The following is a 21,262-nucleotide window of genomic DNA, read 5'->3' on the forward strand; positions in this document are numbered from 1 at the left end:
ACTCCTGACTCTAGGGCCGGTGCTTTATCCACTACGCCACCTAGCTGCCCCTCAAAATACTTTCAAAAGACAGAAGAAGGTCCAAAGGGTTCTGAGACTTTGGAACTGGTTGTTATATTAGAAACAACTGGAATCTTGTAGGGAAGTAGTTATTCCACTGTGATAGAGGGAAGAAAGGTGGGTAGAATCTGCCATGCCCACTGAGTTGGGGGGGAGGTTTTTTTTTTTTTTAGGTTTTTGCAAGGCAAATGGGGTTAAGTGGCTTGCCCAAGGCCACACAGCTAGGTAATTATTAAGTGTCTGAGGCCGGATTTGAACTCAGGTACTCCTGACTCCAGGGCCGGTGCTTTATCCACTACGCCACCTAGCCGCCCCTGGTGGGAAGTATTTTCAAAGTGTTCATATAGAATGGTTAGGCAGAATCCTACTAATAGATTATTTGGCAAAGAGGGTCAGGAAGCTTCCAAGAATGAAATTATTAAGGGTGATAGATAATCTACTGAGAAGGAAAGGAGTGATGTGGATGCCCAGTGAACTCAACCAACAATTTAGATTTAAAAAAAAAAATAGGTGGAAGCAAGTACAGATAACTCAGCAGGATTACAAAATATTAGCATAATCCTATGAGAATAGTATCAGAAACATTCAAACAGAGAATAAGTTTAAGATTAATGATGTAAATACAGAAAAGAGAACAGAAGGATTTTTTTTTTCAAAAACTATGTTAGGGACAAGAAAAAAAATCACAAAAGGGCCAAGATCTGAAGGAATGGGACAGTCTAAGGAGGACAAAACAATTAAGAATGACTCAACAGAGTTAAATCTTATTGGGTTTTTGTTTAATCTACTGATAATAATGGTCTTTAGGCTAGAGGTATAGAACAAAAATGCTTGACAGGGAAATGGAACTCAAGATGGAGGAAGATGATAGAGTTCCCAGCCACTCTCTTTGAATTCAAATTACCACACTAAGAAGGGCAATATCCTAGAGCACTGGAAGAATTGGCAGATGTGATTGCCAGCCTGCTGGTGGTGGTCTTTGAAAGATTCCAAAAGAGTAAAAAAGAACCAAGCCCTATTTTTTAAAGAAAAAAGAATGCAGAGTTTATAGATTATAGACCACTGAACTTGACAATATGATGGGGAAAAAAACCTTGATTTTGCACATTAAGAGAGGAAGTGTGGTGATCAACCAGAGCTAATATATATTAAGAATAAGTCATACCAAACTAACTTCATTTCCTTTTTTGACAGGACTCCTGGATTGGTAGATCATGTGAATGCTGTAGACATATAATGCACTTCTGGATGTCACCAAGGCATTTGAAAAAGTTTCTCATATAATACTTTTTGGACCCTATAGAGTGATTATGTAATGGTAAAATGAAGTGAAATAACTGATCGAAAGATTCAACCCCAAAGAGCAGCCATCAGTGGACTGATGTCATCTATTAGTGTGCCCCAGGAAAAGATCCTTAATTCTATTCTATCATTCAAATTATTATTATTATTGTTGTTGTTATTATTAATTATTTTTAAGATTTTTGCAGGGCAATGAGGTTATTAGCCTAGGTTATCTTTTTTTTTTTTTTTTTTTTTTAGGTTTTTGCAAGGCAATGGGGCTAAGTGGTTTACACAAGGTCACACAGCTAGGTAATTATTAAGTGTCTGAGACTGGATTTGAACTCAGGTACTCCTGACTCCAGGGCCAGTGCTCTATCCACTGTGCCACCTAGCCACCCCTTTCATTCAAATTATTAAAGTATTAGATTTATAGATGACACAAAACTGAATGAGACAGTTAACCCCCTGGAGGATAGTGATGAACTGGAATGATCTTGACACAAGAGAATGGACTTTGGTCTAATGAGATAAAGTATAATGGGAAAATTTAAATTACTTCATTTGAGTTCAGAATATCTTCCTCACATGTTTGGGGAAGGTGGGGGAAGCATGGCAGACATTCTTAGAAAAACCATTTGAGTGTTTTGGGGACCCATAAGCTCAATGTAAATGTGTCAGAAAAGTGAATGCAATAATCCTAGGTTATTTTAATAGTATTTAGAATGAGGGAGATGATAGTCCTGCTCTTCAGTGTCTTGGTAAGTCCCCATCTTGGAGCACTGTTTTCTGGGAACCAGTTTTTTTTTTTTATTTTTGCTAGGCAATGGTTAAGTGGCTTGCTCAAGGCCGCATAGCTAGGTAATTATTAAGTGTCTGAGGTCAGCTTTGAACTCAGGTACTCCTGACTCCAGGGCCGGTGCTCTACCCACAGCGCCACCTAGCCGCCCCTGGGAACCCGTTTAGGAGGGAAGTTGACCAGCTGGTCTTTATCCACAAGAAGGGCAACTCGGATGATTGGTCGTACACCATGTATGACAGTTTACAGAGGCAGACTCCATACCAATGTGAGGAGTAACTTTCTAACACAAAAGATATCAAAAGGTATAATTGGATGACTTGGAGATAGCAGGTTCCCCTTCACTGGAGATTTTTGAGTGCTATAGTTCAGATTAGATGTTTTTTGAAATCTTTTCCAAAACTGAAACTATAGGACTTCCTCTGCTTCTGATTTCTGCTAGTGTCCTCCATTGGGAAAGGAAGAAAGGTAGATTCTGTGTAATTTCCATGTAATTTCCCCTCCTTGAGACTCATTTTCCTATATTTAAAATTAAGGCAGTTGGAAGAGATGATCTCCCTAGTCCCTTTTTGTTCTCACTATATCTTTTTTTTCTAGGCTATTTTTTAGCTCTTAAAATGATTTGTTCAGTTCAAGAAATCTTTACTACTACACACCTGTATGTAAAGTCTTTGTTAAATGTTGGTGGTGTCAAGAGATAAATGACAGAGACACTGCTTCTAAGGTTATCAAAATCTAAAGGAATGAAGGACAAATATATAAGTGACTGATACACAGGGGAGGATGATTCAAATGGAAAAGCAAGGGTCCAAGGAAAGGACTATTTAAGGGGGCATTTGAAGAATAAGAGAAAAATGAGTAGTAGTGTAGACCAGGGATAACACACCCTGACAGATTAAAATGTCACTGGGAAATATTCAATAAAATAAAAATACAACAAAGGAAAGGTAATATTACATTTTCAAATTTAAGTCAATTTGTAGCCTGAAAGGCTGCAATTTGGTGGCCTCTATTTCTATTTGAGTTTGATACCATTGCTTTCTAGACAAGATTTGCAAGGTATTTGGCAGTGTAGGGGTGGGGGAGAGAGAGAAGACGATAATTTAAGATGATAGTTTAAAGGAGAGTAATGATAGCTGTTATCTATGTAGCACCAGGACTATCCTCACCCTATTGCAAACATGAGGTTTTTTTCTCCTTATCCTCTTCCCTTATCACCAATCTCCCCAAGCTATTCCAGGTTCAAGTTACCCTGTTGGCTTGTATTCTTCCCAAAAGAATGACTCAGGAGTCCTCTTGGATGTTTACTTTTGCTAGCCAGTCAGTGTACCTAGTTCTAAACAAAGGCACTTTGCCAAAGGGTGTAATAAGAAAAGTAGCAATAAAACATTTCCCCTATAAATCTGTGGCATACTCTATCATAGTCATGGGGGTGGGGGACAGGAGGCACACATAAGTAATATGTAGAGGTTCAAACATAGCATGTGCAGCTGGGGTGAGGTTCATTCCTCTAATGTAGAGATTTACAGAGGTCATCAAACTGCTCTCAGTGAGCTGGCTTCCTGCAAGTCTCCTGGGCTCTGATCCTATGGTTCCAGCTGTTCACTGCGGGGGGTGCCCATTGGACTGGAGACTATGGGGCTTCTCTGCTTCCATCCTGTGGCTTCTGCCTGAGTCCTCAGAGAGGTGGATTCACAATCCCCTGCTACACACAACAGTGGTTCCACACTGCTTTTGTTTCTCTTTAAATCTCCCATAGCAACCTCTCCCTCCACGCTCTCTGCTTAGGATATTACCTCATATCACAGATACACACACACACACACACACACACAGTCATTCTTGGTGAACTCTCACTCTGTCTCACCTGACATCACTCAGATGTCTTTTCCTGCAGTGGATAGAGCACCAGTCCTGGAGTCAGGAGGACCTGAGCTCAAATTTGTCCTCAGACACTTGATATTGACTCTCCTGGCATCCTGATTAATATCTGGTCTCTGGACCCAGAGAACTCTGGAGGAGAAAGTGAGACTGATGACTTAGCACAACCTCCCCACTCCAATTCATTTGTCATGGTATTGTGGTGTTCTTTGAAATTGAAGGCCAAAAAAAAAAATCATCTCATTCAAGGCAAACTCTACTATAGGCCCACTTGATTTCATTCCATCTTATCTTTTCTCTCACTATCCCTACTCTTTATTTTTATTCTCTATCCACTGGCAGCTAGGTGATACCAAAACTACACAAAATGCTGGATCTACAGTCAGGAAGATTGATCTTCCTAAGTTCAAATCTGTCACTTAACACTGTTGGCCTCAGTTTCCTCATTTGTAAAATGAGTGGAAGAAGGAAATGGCAAACAACTCTAGTATCTCTGCTAAGAAAACCTCAAATGGGATCATAAAGAGTAGGACATGACTAAAAACAACTCAAAAATAACACTAGTTATTTCCAGTGTTCATTCCATGATGCTTACAAACACGCCCATGACTTACCCTATCCTTAAAAAATATTCAGTCCTACCATCTTTGCTATATATTTTCCTATAGCTCTTCTTTCTTTCATGTCCTAACTTGAGGAAACTAATTATATTCAATGCCTGCACTTCTCTTTTATCCTCTTCTTAATTCTCTGCAATCTGACTTATAAACACTTTTCTTTTAAGTTTTTGGCAAGGCAAATGGGTCTAAGTGGCTTGCCCCAGGCCACACAGCTAGGTAATTATTAAGTGTCTGAGACTGGATTTGAACCCAGGTACTCCTGACTCCAAGGCTGGTGCTTTATCCACTACACCACCTAGCTGCCCCTTAAACACTTCTTTCAATGGAACCCCTTTTATTTTTTTCTCAAATCTAAGCCTTGATTTTGGTTGCAGATTCACTCAGTTTTGGACTGATTGTGTTAAAAGCAGAGAGGCAGCATCAGCACTACACATAATCTTTGTCCTTGGTGGTCTCCTCTAGACTGGCCAAACCCACCTCTCCTCATCTTGTGGTTTTGCAGTTTTTCAGATAGCATAGCCAGAAGGTACCAACTTGAAATTTCCCAACCCAATCCATCCAGCTGGATAGGGCAGTCATCCTCAAATTTTAATGTGTCTGTTTCATTATTCCAAGATTTGGCATCTCTTTCCACTCCAATCTATCTTCCACGTAGCAGTCTTAGTGATTTTCTTAAATGTAGGTTTGCCCATGTCTTTCCTCCTTCTTTATAAATCCTAGGAGTTCCCCTTCCCCTTCAGAATCAATTATAAAGTCCTTTATTTGATATTTAAAGCTCTTTATAACTGGTCTCTTTCTACTTTCCAGTCTTATACTTTCTTCTCTTCCTTACCCTCTATGATCCAGTTATAACAGCCTATTTGATATTGCTAGAACACAACATCCTACTTTCCATTTCTCTACCTTTGAATGATCTGTTCCCAGGAGTCTAGAAGGAGTCTCCTTCCTCACCTCTGTTTCCCTGGTTTCTTTCAAGATTCAAATCAAATCCTACCTTTTTTCAAGGAAGCCTTTCCTTGTGTGTCCTAATCCCCTCCGCAGCTGCTAATACCTCTCTCTTTGAGATTACCTTTCATTCTGTCTGAATATATCTTGAATGTATCTAGTTATTTACAAAGTTGCTTCATTAGCATGTAAGCTCCCTGAGGGCAGAGACTGGTTCTTTCTTTTTTTTGTATGCCCAGCACACACCATTCCTGGCACATGGTGGGCATTTCATAAGTGCTTGATTGATAACAACAAAAGACACTCTGCATTTGACCCCCCCCCCCCCCAAGTTTTCTTGTCCCAAGATTCTTTTGATTTTTCTCTGCAAATGAAGAGGCAAAGTGATCTACCATAGACAAAGCCTAGTTCCATCTCTTTTTCTTCTGACATCCTTTTTTGTGTGTATAATGCTAGGATTAGACCTTTTGATCCTCACTCTCCATGTGGAACTTCACATGTGCTGGTAAATGTTTTAATAACTAGTTGTATGGAGAGAAGAATGAAATATACTCCATGACACACATTTAAATTTAATTTGCATTAATTATTAACTATCCCTTTCTCAAATCTACATAATCAACAAAACATTAAATCAAGCCTTAATTTATAGCCTTTGCCAATTTCCAAGATATAAATAAATGCTCACCCTGAAAATTTTATAATTGATTTGGTTCAAGCTGACTCCAGCACTTTTAAGATTTGAAATATACTTTATATGTTATTTAAGTCTTTACAATAATCCTGTGAAGTGGATATTTCAGCTGTATTCCTATTTTATGGATGAAGTAACTGAAAAACAGAGGGGTAAAGTATCTTGTCTGTGATTACCCAGCTCCAAAGTATAAATGGCAGAACTGGAACCCAGGTCTTTTTGCCTCCAGGTCTAGCACTGTCTTCTATGGCAGAGGTGGTTCATCTTGTTTGTATCACAAATCTCTTTACCAGGGTGGGGAACCTTTTTTTTTTTTTTGATGTAGGGAGCTAGATGAACTTTTCTCAGAAAAATGTTTTTAAATGCATAAAATAAAACATGCAGGATTACAAAAGAAATAAATTATCCTGAAATAAAGATTTCAAAAAAGCAAACAGACCAAGATCAAGGACTCCAGGTTCTGCCTACTCTGAAAGTTCATTCAGCAGAGTTTTAGCTTCAGCATGGTTGTAGACAGAGAAGGAAGCATATTGAGGAAGACATTAAATTGGCATAAGACAAAGGAAATTGGAGGAATGGGATAAAGGATACATGTGGAAAGGTTAGTTTTAGTTAGGACCAGGGAGGGTGGATAGGAAAGGAAAGAGATTGTGTCCCAGAAAGGTGCAATGATATCCTCTAAATTTTCTGACCTGAGACAAAGTCCTAGTATCCCTACCTTGATGATGACCCTGCCAGCTAGTGGTCACTTAGTCTTTGTTGAGACAAAATCTTGCTTCCTTAATCTGCCCAACCCACTTTGGGCAGCTCTAATGGTTAGAGTGTTTTTCCTAATATCAAATCAAGTCAGCAAGTATTTATTAAGCTCTTACTGTATGATACTTTATGGAAAACTAAAATTATTATGACAAAAGACAGTCTTGTCTTCTAATGAGGGGAGACCACATGCATATATCTATGTATAAACAAGCTACATACAGAATAAATTGGAGATAACACTAGCTGGAGGGAAGACTTCTTGTTGAAGGTGGGATTTTAGCTGGAACTTAAAAGGAAGTTGGGGAAACCCTAAGACAAAAAAGTAAGGATGTGAGAATTCTAGACATGGAATGGCCATGAGAATACCTGAATTAGGGAAAGAGGTTGTGTTGTTCAAGATACATCAAGGAAGCCATTAGCCCTGAATCACAGCATATTTGTGTGGGGAAGGGAGCAGTAAGGTGTAAGAAGATTGGGAAAGTAGTGGGGTCACTTTACAAAGGAATTTGCCAAACTTTGAATTTATCCTGAGAGCAATGGGGAACCTCTGGAGTTTATTGGATGGGAGCTGAATAGAGGGGTGAACTGGAGTCTTTTTGGTAGATTATCCAACCAAAAGGCTTTTGTACTGGTCCAAGTGTGAGGTGATGAGGGAATGCACCAGGATAATGACCAAATCAGAGGAGGATTAAATCGACAGGCCTTGATAACAAATTAGAAGAGTGAGTGAGCAGTTGAGGATGAACTTGGGTTCTGAATTGTGGTAGTATAAAGAAAGTAGTTTAGGGGGGTGGTGGTGTAGATAATGTGTTCAATTTTGGACATGTTGAATTCAGGATGTTATTGGGACATATCCAGAACAAGAGGCAATTGGAAATACCAACCTGGAAATTAGGAGAGGTTAGGACTGGATAAACTAGTTGGAGAATCAGCATAAGATGATGATTGATCCAAGGAAGTGATGAGATCACCAATAGAAATGGTATAGAGGGAGAAGATTCAGGACAAAGCCCTATGGGACACCTACCACTAGCAGTGACCAGATAAAGATCCAGTAAAGAAGACAGAGGAGTGGTCAGATTGGTAGAAAAACCAAGAGAGAAATGTCACAAAATTCTAGAATCAAGGAGAAGGTAATTTTGACAGTGTTAGCAGTTGTAGAGGGACCAAGAAAGGTGATGATTGAGAAAAAAATTAGATTTGGCAATTAATATGATCAATGATAACTTTAGAAAGAGCAATTTTGGGTGAATGATGAAGTCAGAAGCTATATTGTAGAACTGTGAGAAGTGGAAGTAGTTCTTGTAGATGGGCTTCTCGAGGTTAGGAATATTAGTGGGGATGCCTCATTTGGTACCTACTTTTTCTTTAGAGACCTGGCATGGTTCTTTGCATCCTTTTTCTGCATTAATCCCATAATATTGCTTGTTTTAGTTATTTCTGTGACATATTGTGTTATTTCTGCACCAGCCTCAGCTGTCCATGTGGTCTTGGCAAAGAGCAGGACATTTTCAGGGTGCTTGGGATCTTAGCCTCTATATGACCAGTAAATGAATAAAGGGAAGAGACTTGGTTTGTCCTGAATTTTTTGTCTTCCCTGATTCCTTGCTGAGTCTCAGGGCTCTCCACACATTAGGTCCTTCTCAGTCAATAAGCATTTATTCAGTCCCTACTGTATGCCAGACACTGTATGAGGTTCTGGGGACACTAAGAGAAAAGTGAAAACTGCCCTTACCTTGCAAGAGTTTACACTTCATCTGAGGAGATAACAGGGACATAAATGGACATAAATAAGTATAGACACAAAAACACATGTAAGTGTATACATGAGTACACACAGAAGCATACACACAAACACATGTAAGGACATGGATGTTGTATGCATGCATGTATATAGGACATATCTAAGCACACACTGAAACATAAGTATATACATGGGCACATCTAAGGGCACACAGCCATTTTATATATATGTATAGATGTATACACATGGACATCATGTGTATGTAAGTGCATGTATACACACAGACATCTAAATATACACATTGACACATAAGTATACACATACATACATGCACAGACATAGACTTGTGTGCACTGCTCATATATATGAGTATACATGAATGGGTACGTATGCAAGTACACATATAGAGACATAAGTATATACACAGACACACACAGGCACACACAGATGTGTGTCTACATGCAGACACATGCATGTATGCAGATGGACACACACATAAGCACACATATACATATAGAGCACACACAGACACAAGTTGTAGACACCAACACATAAAAGGATCCATACTGACATGAGTATACAGATAGACACATTTAAGCATCCATATGAACACACATGTACACATACAGGCACATGGACATATGTACACATGGCACATATAAGTATACACATCAGACAAAAATACAGATGGACACATGAAAGTGTGCACAAGTATACACACAGATACACACAAATATATACATGGACACACGTGAAACATGCAAGTATGTATACCAACTCCTATATAAGTATACCCATGGGCACATGCAAATATACAGACTGGCATATCTATAACTATACAGGCAGACATTTATAAATCTACACATGGACACATAAGTGCCAGGACACATATACATCTACACATGGACATATGCATGTATATGTATGTACTTATATATGTGCACACATACACACAGACATATAAGCAAGCCTATAGACAAACATATAAACATACACAAGAACATTTGCTGAATTGAGTTGTTTCACCGGTTGACTCTCCATCTGTTTGTGTTCTTCCCTGGTTCCCAGCAAGGTAGAGGCTGTTGCCATGGAGAAGGAGCTCATTGAAGACTATCGGTTTGGGCGGCAGCAGCTGGCAGAGATGTGTGGGTACGCCTGTGCTGTGGCAGTGACCAAGGTAAAGTTCTCACCTATGCCTTCCTCCCTCTTCCCCCTGGGAACCTCTAAGGGTTTGATCATGAGGCAGAGACCCTGTCCATCAGTACTCTGCCTCTGATGGGGAGATGTTGACCTTGGCTTGGGTTTCTCAGACCTAGGAAAAACTATCTTATTTGTCCTCTTTAGTCACCTCCTCTGTTTCCTCCAGTAGGTCCCTAAAATAATCTCCTCTCCTTCCTTGCTACAAAAGCTTTAGGTTAAGAAGACTAAGGTCTTTCTGCTCCTGGGCATCTGCTCCCTTCTCTCCACCCAGTGGGAGCTCCTGGTGTCAGAAGAACCAAGGCCAAGCCTTGATCAGAAGGATGGGGGCAATGAGGATAGACTGAAAAACTGCCTCCCCCTCAGGCAGGAGAGACCCTGGCTAGGTGGAGACATGACTAAGACTGAAGGCTCTCCTAGCAGGAAGATTCACAAGGAAACATGAGCTTTCCCTCTAAAATCTAGGCTTATAAAAACTGCAAAGTTGGGGTTGAAGGAGGAAAACTCAGTCATAACTAGGAATTTTCCACATCTTTTGGCAGAAGGGGCCTGGTTCTGACCTGGGAATTGGAGGATGTGGGTGCTAGTCAGTAAGGTCTCTTTCAGCTCCAATATTCCGTGTTTTAAGATCCTTCCCAGTTCTGATATTCTGTGTTCTAAGGCTCTTCCCAACTTTGACTTTCTGTATTTTGTTTTAAGGTCCCTTCCAGCTCTGACATTCGGTATTCTATTCTGTTCTAGTATATGCTAATGACTCTTTCACCTTTCCCATTTCTAAGGGAGGAGAGTGTTCTGGTTGTCTTCATCAGCTACATGGGCTTTTGGGTACAGACTTCTTGACTGATGGCCCTTGGGTATGGAAAAAAGACCAGATTTCACAAGGCCGGGCAAACAAGTTTAAGATAAATAAACGTTCACTGAGGCTTGACTTGGAAAGGCAAGACCTGTTCCTTTTGTGGCTTGGCAGGAGGCCCTTACCCACAGCAAGGAGAGAATAATAGGATGGGCGTACAGAGCGAGGGTAGTTAGGAACAGGCCACCGCTCCCCGTGCCTCGGGGTTCCTGGGTCTAAATAGAGCATCAGTTGTCATGGATGGGCTAGGGCTGGCTAGGTACTTCGGCCCTTCATCTCTGGGCTGTTCCCTCTCTCTTCCCCCATGTCAGGGAGTAAGCTGCCCGAGGGTGTGGCTAAAGGGGCATTAGGTAAATCTCAACCCAAGAGTGTCTCCTTCAGGCTATAGGGATTAGATTCTGTCTCTGTAAAGTCTCTATGAAGAGGCACTATTATTCCTTGAAGGGGATCTAAGCAACTTCCTTTCTCTTCTTTGTTCCCCCTTCCTTCCCTTCCATCTCCAATCTGGATTATAAAAATTATAGAATGGCAGAGTTAGAAGGTTTAAGAGCATCAGATTTCAGAGTTGGAAAGACTCTTAGAATAATTAATAATAATTATAGTTTATATAGCCTTTTAAGGATTTCAGAGCACGCCCCCCCCTCAAAATCACTAGGGGCTATTTTCATCCTCATTTTATGGTAAACTGAGGTTTAGAGGACTCCTATGGCTTCCCCAAGATTTTTCAGCCAGGAAGAATTGAAGCCAAAGGTCTCAGAGTTAGAGAATGGTTGAGGCTCTGCAACTTGCTGGTTATTTACTCTTAGGTATGAGTCATTTCCCTGTTATGGGCCTCAGTTTCCCTATCTATAAAATCCTATGTGGCCTCTAAGATTCCTCCACGCTCTAACATTCTATAATCCTAATGGCTTGCACCCCATGGAAGTACAAGGATGATGATGGTGTTAGCAATAATTACTACTGCTGCCACTAATAATAATAGTTCAAATAGGATTTGCAAGTGAGGAGAGTCAAGTCCCACCTCTCACTAAGTAGATGGGGAAACTGAGGTCCAGAGTAGAAAATGCTTTGTCCAAAGTCGTGTTGTCAATGTCGGAGCCAGAAGTGGAATTGAAGTCTCTTAGATCTTGATCATGAGCAACAATTCCTCCATCTTGACCTGATTAGGGGCCTTGGAGAGACTTTTTCCTTCCTGATTGCCCTAAAACACTGTTTCCCTTCTTTCTGTCCCTGGCCCTTCATATCTGTCATGCTTACCCATTTCTCCCCATTGTATAGAAGGAGAAAATGTGACCCAGAGATCACAGAATCATAGATTTTAGAATTGGAAGGAAGCTAAGAGGTCAATGAGTTCAGCTCCTTCACTTTCTAGGCAAAGAGAGGTTATGACCTGCCAAAGATTACACAGCTAGACTATGTCTAAAGTAAAATTTGAACCACTGCCATCTTCTTGCTTCCATGTTTCCTCAGCTGACTTTTTCAGCTCATGCAGCAAGATAGCCAAAAGAGTAAAGGCTAGAATCTGAGTCTCAAGGCATTCCCTCTGTAGCCCCTGTCCTAAGATCGTGATTCATAAACATGATCCTGAGGACTGGTGAGATGTATAGCAAACTCAGGATGGAATGCCATTGCATATAAAGACAACTTTGTAGGATGTTTGGCCTTGATTTTGCTTCCTAAGGATCTCCTTATAGGGACAAAAGGAAGTATAGATGCTACCTTACTGTGAAATCTTGAGTTTGCTATTTTCTATGGCCCTCAGTTTCCCCCATCTGTACAATGGGGGGGTGAAGAGAGGCAGGTGGGCATGAAGTGTTGGGTTAGAAAGGAGGACTGTGGGTCCCGGAAGGTTCATCAAGACTCACTCTATCACCTCTTCTCCAGGTGTTTCCTTTGGCTGCCCTTTCCCGGAAGCAACGTACTGTACTGGTAGTGTGTGGACCTGAGCAGAATGGGGCCATAGGATTGGTGTGTGCTCGACATCTTCGGGTGTTCGTAGGTATCAGTGCTGCTGAGAAACCTTAGGGCCCCCGGTGTGACTTCTCTGAGAATTCTTATGACAACCTAGTGTCATCTTTGGGCGGCTTTCAAAATCTTCCAGTCATGTCCAGAGTTTCCCTTTAAAACTACCTCCTCTTATTCCTTGTGATTCCCCAGGAAAGGTACACATTTAGAAGGGCTAAGCTAGATGATAGGATCCCAAAAGGTCTTGAGTCAAATGGAAGAGATAAATGTAAAATTCTACACAGGTTCAAACAATCATTTTCACAAGGATAGAATGCAGGAGGCATGCCTACATCACAGATTTCCTGGGAAAGTCTTAGAAATGTGATTGGGCTGTGACCTTGCTATAAGTCAACAATGTAACATGGTGGTATCCAAACCTAAAGCTAATACAGGGAGAACATGATATCCAGAATTAGGGAGGCAACAGCCCTACTGTTCCTTGCCTTGACCAGACATCTGGAATATTTTGTTTAATTTTGGCTACTGACTTTTAGAGAGAACATTGATGAGTAGGAACACATCCAGAAGAGGGAATATCAAGGGGACTACTGGCCGCATCATAAAAGAATCAGATGAAGGAATTGGAATTGCTTAATATGGATAAGAGATGTCTTCAAGGAGCTGAAGGATGGTCTTGTGGAGGAAGAGTTAGTTTTGTTCTGTTGACCCTAGGGGTTAGAATTAAGAGCAAAGGGAGGAAGTTTCAAAGTGGCAGATTTTCTACCTGTACATAAAGACAAATTTTTGTCCAAAAGTCTGCTGTGAAAGGTTATGAGTTCTCCATCCCTGGGCAGAGGCTTGATGACCAATTTTGAGGTGTAGGGTGAGCTAAAGGATGCTTGCGGGTCCTTCTGATGCTTGACCTGTCATGCTTTAATTCCCAGGTCACTTCCAAGGGATCCACCCTCCCCATTTATATACCAGTCACTCCCTATACTTCATAGAGTCCCTGCCAAGTATAGGGATGACATAGCATGCCTATGCCCTGCCTTTGCCCACCAATGTTCAACTCCCAGGCCCCAGGTTTTCCCAGGGACTTGATTTCCCTGACCTTTTTCCCACCAGGAGTACGAGCCAACCATCTTCTACCCCAAACGCTCTTCAGACTCTTTGTCCAAGGACTTCACCACACAGTGTGAGAAGATGGACATCCCCTTTCTTTCCTATCTCCCTACTGAGGTCAGTCATCAGGTGGTCGCTGCTGAAGGGCAGGACAAGGAGTGGTCTTCCTTGGGTGTAGGGCCTTAGAGAAGCTTCCTGGTCCCCAAGGGGCCTGTGCTTCTGGTAGGACTGCTCTGCTGGGGTAGGGAGGTGATGGGAGGGACTGGTTCAAGCTGGGCAACGATCTCACCTGATTTGGGTTGGGAATTATAGGGAGTGTCTCCCTGCCTGTCCCCACTCTATGCTGGCAGGTATGTTCAGCAGACCAGGTTCAAGTTTCCAGTCGCCCTCCCTCCTAGGCCAGAATCCCAGGACAGAGGGAGGGGAAGATGGACACTTCATCCATCATCTATGACATGCCACACGGGCCCCAGGACGGGGGGAGGACAGTGCTCTCTGGGGCCCTGGGCTGCAGTCTTGGTGGTGACGACTGGGAAAGGCATTACTGAATCACATTTCCTCTCTGCGTTCCTCTGGCGGCCTCTGGCATGTGACCTCAGAACACCGGCCACCTCAGGGGCACAGACACCCACAGCCACGCCTGGCGCCCACCACAGACAGGAGGGGGATGGCAGAGGGAGGGAAAGGCAGAAGGAGGGCTAAAGGGATGGCCAGAGAAGCCTTGAGGGTGTGCTAAGCAGGTCCTGAGGGTTTCCTACCATGCCTGTCCCCTGGGGACTTCCTCAGCTACCTTTCAAGCTAATGACTGACTTCCTAGGGAGTCCTGGACCAGAGTGGAGATGACTCCATGTGGAACTTCTTGATTGCTAGGGTGTAGGAAACAGCTCCATGAGTGGGTGGGAATTCTTTTGTGGTCAAGGGGCACCTCAACCTGCCTGCGTGCATCCTGTTAGACCCATATGGGATGTAGGCAGATTGAAGTGGTCCCTGCTCCAGAGAAGAGGGTAACTTTCCTCCTCGGTCCTCTCATCCCCTTCCCACTTATCCACATGGATGAAACTAGGGTACTCCTGATTCTCACCCCAACTTTCTGTGAATTCCTGTTTCCTTCTTCTGTCTGAGCTTATGAGTTTGCTTCTTTGATAGTATAATGAACATTGAACCTTGATGAAAAGGTAGGGTAAGGGAGCATCTGGTGGGTTCTCCCCTCCAAACTTCCCTTTCTGCTAGGTTCTGGAATTGGGAGGGTGGATTGGCTGGGCCTGGGGTTGTGGCTTTTTTGGTGGAAAGAGGAGTGGAGGCACAATTTTATGAAGAAGGGTGTCTCTATTTATATATTTGCACATGTGGAGGGTAGAGTGGGTGTGGGGATATGCATTCTTGGCGGGTAGGCTTTCATACAGCTAGTGGAGGGATACATACAGGTTCCAGATATGTAAGTGTGTATGCACAGCTGTATGGAAGTTGACACTCTCATCAGTGAATATGTAGGGACAGGCAGTCAACTGGGCAGCAGGGGATCCCACTGATCATTCTTTATGGGAAATAGAGGGAGAGAGTAACCCAGTTGTGGCCCTTATATCCAGCTCCTTCCTTCCCTTCCCTCCCCTGGGTGCCAGAGGCCTTGGGGGCAGTCTAGGGAGAGAGACCAAGGAGGAAGGACCCTGTCAACATGAGGATCCTCACTCTCACAATAGTGTTTCCTTTCCAACAATATTAGATACTCCAGAAAGGAGATTTTTTTGGTCAACATCCCTATTCTCTTTTTCCTGAGCTGAGGAAAATTGACTTTGGTTTGATCACCCCATCCTACAGGTACAACTGATCAATGATGCCTACAGCCTGGTAATTGATGCCATCCTGGGACCCGGGGCAGAGCCTGGGGAGGTCAAAGAGCCCTGCACCAGCATCCTGGCCACGCTGAAGCTGGTCAAGATCCCCATTGTCAGCTTGGACATTCCCTCAGGCAAGTACTTTCAGGGCCAAATTCTATGACTATGGTGTCTGGAGTGCCAGTGGGCAATGGCTAGGACCGAGTGTGTGTATGTGTGTGTATGAAAGCTATGGATGCTCCTGTGCTTCAGGTGTTAGCTATTCAGCATCCCTGAGGCACAGGTAGAGGGAGGGGAAGAAGACATCTACCCTCTGCAGGTGCTCAGGCCCAAAAGGATAAACACGTGCCCGCTTGCTACTGGGCCTCGGCTAGCCCGGCTCAAGCAGGAGACATGATGTAACTGAGCAAACACCCTGCTGGCCTGGCTGCCGCCTCAGTCCCGTCTGCTAGAGCCATTAAGCAGGAATCTAGTAAGGGGGAGAACAAACAGCCCCTGTCCCAGATGGAAAGGGGAAAATTCCCACCAGGATAAATGTACCAGAGGCCAGGTTTGGAGCAAGCCAGCCAGTACCCATGGTGTATGTATGGGAGGGGACCTAGCTTGTGTCTTTTCCCCAACTCATGATCCTTCCTCTGGCATTGAGTAGAGAAAAATAGACCTCAGAGGGTGTCAGGAACGTGGACTGAAGGTTAGACCTCCTGAGGCACTTCCTAATGAAGAAAGGGTCTGGATTGTGTTTCCCAGAGAGACCGCAAGGTTTCCTTCCCTAGGGATTCCTAAAGGTGAAATGGGGGTTAAAAGAGTTCAAATCCTGTCTCTGCCAGTGATTACCATGACCTTGGGCAAGTCATTCACTTCTTTTTCTCAGTTTTCTCAACTATAAAATGAGGGACTTGGGCTCAAGGATTTCTAAGGTATCTTCTATTTCTAATTCCATGACACTACAATTCTCCGCTACTGATTTTGGTGACTGAACAAATCACTTCTCTTTTCTAGGCCTCAGTTGTACTATAGGATCTCCCAAGTCCTTTTCAGCTCTGATAATCTATAAGGTGTCTGCTCTCCAGCCCTTCTGAAGCACATGGGGAAAGCTGTCTTGGCCCCTTTTACATCTGTGACTCCCTGTAACCTTTCAGATGGACAGCTCTCTTCACCTTGTATTAATCTGTCCATTTGTCAATGGGAATGGGCCAGAGCAGAGCCCAGGGCCCCTTCTCCATCTAGAGAAAGAGCAGGTCACTTAATCTCTTTGTGCCTCAGTGTCTTCATTTGTAAAATGGAAACAGTATTGCTGATGGTGCTTACTTCAAAGAGATGTGAGGTTCAAATGATAGTATGTGAGTGAAGCATTTGCAAACTTTGTGTGTGTGTGTGTGTGTGTGTGTAGTATTTGTCTGTCTATCTATCTGTCTGTCTATCTATCTATCTATCTATCTATCTATCCATCTATCTCCATGTCAATGATTATTAGGAGGTGCAGCCTGCCTGGGACTTCTCTGAGATAGCCTTTCTGGTTTAAGGACCAGCCCTTTTAATGCCAGATCAGGAGGGGAGCAAGCCCAGAAAGGAAGGCATTTGGGGGCAGGTATAACCATTAAGGACCCCTCACATTCCACCATCTCCATGAAATCCAAGACATACTTCCTCTGCTGCCTCCATCAGAGGGAACAGCACCAAGAATTGTGTTGGAATCTGGAGTTCAACCAGTGGGGGTTTTGTTTTTAATACAGTATTTTATTTTATTTTAAATTTTTTGTTTATTACACCACTTTCCCTTCCAAATACCACTCCCCCCACCAGCTGCTTCACAACAAAGAAAAACTGTTAAGCAAGAAAAACTGACCCAGAGACTGCAACCATAGCCCAAAACTTCTTCATGAGAGGAAGGACATAATCTAACAGTTGCTTTTATTGATGCTATTTTCTTTGTAAAAATCAATCTCATTGCCTAGTGACTCTTCATTCCCTCCCCTCCCATTTATATCTATTTATACATATATACGTATTTGTATATGTATATACATAATATACATATACACATAATTCTATACCTATATATTTATGTAAAGGTTTTGTAAGTACTTTAGATACATGATCTCATTTTATCCAAGGGCAGTGGATAGAGCACTGGCCTTTGAATCAGGAGGATAGGAGTTTGAATCTGACCTCAGGCACCTGACTCTTACTAGCTGTTGACTATGGGCAAGTCACTTAATCCTGAGTGCCTCGCATCCAGGGTCATCTCTTTCCATCCTGATTTATATTTGGCCACTGGACCCAAATGGCTCTGGAAGAGAAAGTGAGGCTGGTAACTTAGCATAGCACCTCTTAATCAAAATCCAGTTCACATGTTTGTTATGACATCACTTTCCTGATGTGGTCAGCTTGGAAAATGATGGACAAACCATTTTATCCAGCTTAGGGACATAGTGAGATTTAGGTTCTTATTATCAGACTTCAAGTTATTAAGTGACTTGTACAGGGTCAAATAACTAATAGTGGATATATCTGAGTATCTGAAATGTGATTCAGGCTCAGCACTTCCTGGCCCCAACTTCGGTTTCTATTCACAAGCAAAATAAATCATGTTCTTTTTTCAAGATGTAGAATATACAATTTTCTATCAGTCCTTTGAAGCCACAGTTGGATCACTCTCTTGGTCAGAGTCCTGAAATCTTTTGAGTTGTTTTCCTTAATGTTATTGAGGGTCATTGTGTAAATTGTTCTTCTGGTTCTGATGTCTTCATTCTTTATTACTTCGTACAAGACTTCCCAAGTTTCTCTGAAGTCTTTGTTTCTTCTGGTGCAGTAATTCTCCATTATATCATAAATTGGTTAGCCAATTACTCATTGATGGATACCCACTTTTCTTTTAGTCCTTTGAAATTACAAAATGTGCTATTATGAAAATTGTTATATACATGGAGCTCTCCCTTCTGCTTTTGACTGCTTTGAAGTACATACCTCTTAGCAGTAATGCTGTGTCATGGAGTATGTAGAGCTTAGTGATTTTTTTTTTTAGGTTTTTTGCAAGGCAAATGGGGTTAAGTGGCTTGCCCAAGGCCACACAGCTAGGTAATTATGAAGTGTCTGAGACCGGATTTGAACCCAGGTACTCCTGACTCCAGGGCCGGTCCTTTATCCACTGTGCCACCTAGCCGCCCCGCTTAGTGATTTTTAATAAAAGTATAATTCCAAATTGTTTTCCAGAATTGTTTCCAGTTGGGACTTATTTGGAAAAAGCTTAACCTGGAAGGTATGGTACTAGGAGATCCTTCTCAGAGAGGGATTGTCTTTGAAGCCTTGACTGATTCAGGAAGTCTTTTTTTTTTTTCTCTTAACAATGTTGGAGCTGAAATACACCTTAGTTGGAGATGTCTTCTCTAGTCCCTTTATCTGACAAATGGGGAGACTGAGACCCCAGAGAAGGAAAATGATTTGTCCAAGGTCATAGAAGTCAACTAGGACTAAAAATCTAGGTCACTTGGTTCACCAGTCAGGTTCCTTCCCCCTCCCCTCTCCCCCTCCCCCCTTATACCCTATTGGACTATTTGATGGGGGTAGAATCCTGGGGGGGGGGTTGGGGAGGGGTTCAACAACTCATCCTCGCTCCCTTTTGCTCTTTCCTCCTGAAACAGGATGGGATGTGGAGATGGGCAGTGAAGATGGGATCAGCCCTGAAGTTCTGGTGTCTCTGGCTGCACCAAAGAAATGTGCTGGTCGGTTTTCAGGGAAGTATCACTTTGTGGCTGGACGATTTGTTCCTGATGACGTGCAGAAGAAATTCCACCTGAATCTGCCTGGCTACCCAGGCACAGAATGTGTGGTGGCTCTGTAATGAGACTGGGAAGCAAAGGAAACCCTTGGGCTTCTCCCATTCCCTAAAAAAAATAAACATTAATCATTTCAGACCCACCAGGCTGCAATGGAATTTTTCTTGCCTCAGAGGACACCTAAGGGATAGAACAAGAGGGATTGACATAAAGGAGGACCTTCTGAATGCAAAGACTTTGGAATTGGCTTGGGGTTGCCCTGAGATGGACAGGATAATAAGGAACTGGGTTGTCTTGGTAGCTCTGAAGCAGGTGGTTAGTTAACATATGGGTCATTCTCTCATTCCCAGGAGGAGGCTGAACTGAGGGAAGTGATACATCTTTTCCATAGTCAGAATAAAGATGAAAGAGAAAGGGACAGATATACTTTACCAACCTGAGGTTTGTCATTATCTGTAAACTTTGCCTAAGTCTTCAAAGGGGATGATCTTCCAAAATGTACACAAAAAAAGAAAAAAACCCTATTTGTTGGAGTCTGGAGTCAGAAGGAGTCGGGAGAAGAACAGAGGTCTTTGGGTACAGGACTCTGCCCTCCTATATGTAAAAGCTCTTGTTCCTCTAGTGTTTTCAGGTTCTCCAAGTCTTTTTTTTTTTTTTTTTTTAGGTTTTTTGCAAGGCAAATGGGGTTAAGTAAGTGGCTTGCCCAAGGCCACACAGATAGGTAATTATTAAGTGTCTGAGGCTGGATTTGAACTCAGGTACTCCTGACTCCAGGGCTGGTGCTCTATCCACTGTCTCACCTAGCCATCCCTGCTTTTATTTCTGAGGAGGAATCCTTCTTCTCTTCATTCCTTTGTAAAAGTTTTCTCATTTTTGACACAGCCATAAAGGGCTCTCTTTTTCAACAAGTATTGTTACAACTGCATTAACTTTGACTCAGTTCCATGACTTTTTTTGTAGGAGAATCCCACTGTGGAAGTTCCTTCCACAGGTACAGATTGGCCACTTGTTTGTCATTTACTGTCTTTGAGAACTTGTCCGTGTTCATAGAGCTTGCCAGAATGTATCAGAGGAAGGAGTTTAATTCAAGGGCTAATCAGTAGCCAATAGACTTTCACCAAAGGCTCTACAGCCTGAAGATAATGTTTGTCCTCATTTTTGAAGAAGGTCATGGCTATCAGGGAGGTGATGTTATGCTAAGTCACTGGCCTCACTTTCTCCTCCAGTGCCATCTGGGTCAAGTGACCTGATTTGAATCAGCATGGCTGGAGAAAATCCTGGATGTGAGGTAATCAGGATTACAAGTGATTTGCCCAAGGTCACACAGTATCTGAGAGCAGCTTTGAACTCAGGTTCTCCTGACTTCAGGGTGGGTGCTGTATCCACTGTGCCATCTAGATGCCCTTACAGCTTTAAGAAATTGGCTCAGGGAAGGCCTCCTGTTTCTTGGGAGAAATATGCTCCTTATGAGTTTGGCCCCCAAGTGCAAGGATTATTATCCTATTTTATGGATGAACAACAAGAAGGAAGGAGGAGCTCACACTTGAGTTGGATGTTGGAGGGACTAGGTTCAAAGTTCAACTTTTTCCCAGATGTGTGACATTGGGAAACTAATCTTTATGAAAAATGAGAGTGAGTCGTTGATCTTTGAATCAATAATTCTTTTTGAAATGCCTCCCTTAGAAGCTCAAAGTTAGGAAGTTTTGGGGCAGGCCTGGCACCCAGGCTCCTTCTCCTCTACTCGTCTTATCA

The 21,262-nt window shown here is 42.5% G+C and overlaps 1 protein-coding gene across 17 annotated transcripts in view; it reads left to right on the forward strand.

The window, feature by feature from the left end:
• The window catches only part of YJEFN3 (YjeF N-terminal domain containing 3), a 40,993-nt gene extending 21,350 nt beyond the window's left edge, over positions 1-19,643 (forward strand). For 6 of the 17 annotated variants that reach the window (XM_074204215.1, XM_074204217.1, XM_074204223.1 and 3 more), the window contains 5 exons: positions 9,852-9,960; positions 12,718-12,828; positions 13,906-14,019; positions 15,718-15,868; positions 19,376-19,643. In XM_074204215.1, the coding sequence (XP_074060316.1) occupies positions 9,852-9,960; positions 12,718-12,828; positions 13,906-14,019; positions 15,718-15,868; positions 19,376-19,575 (685 nt within the window). In that variant the 3' untranslated portion in view covers positions 19,576-19,643. Of the gene's footprint in view, positions 1-1,254; positions 1,379-1,602; positions 1,654-9,851; positions 9,961-12,717; positions 12,829-13,905; positions 14,020-15,717; positions 15,869-19,375 lie in introns of those variants that run through there. The other 11 variants (XM_074204225.1, XM_074204226.1, XM_074204219.1 and 8 more) reach the window with 4 other exon arrangements.
• Positions 19,644-21,262: the final 1,619 nt, after the last annotated feature.

Source organism: Macrotis lagotis, chromosome X, assembly GCF_037893015.1.
Source record: "Macrotis lagotis isolate mMagLag1 chromosome X, bilby.v1.9.chrom.fasta, whole genome shotgun sequence".
Lineage (NCBI taxonomy): Eukaryota > Metazoa > Chordata > Mammalia > Peramelemorphia > Peramelidae > Macrotis > Macrotis lagotis.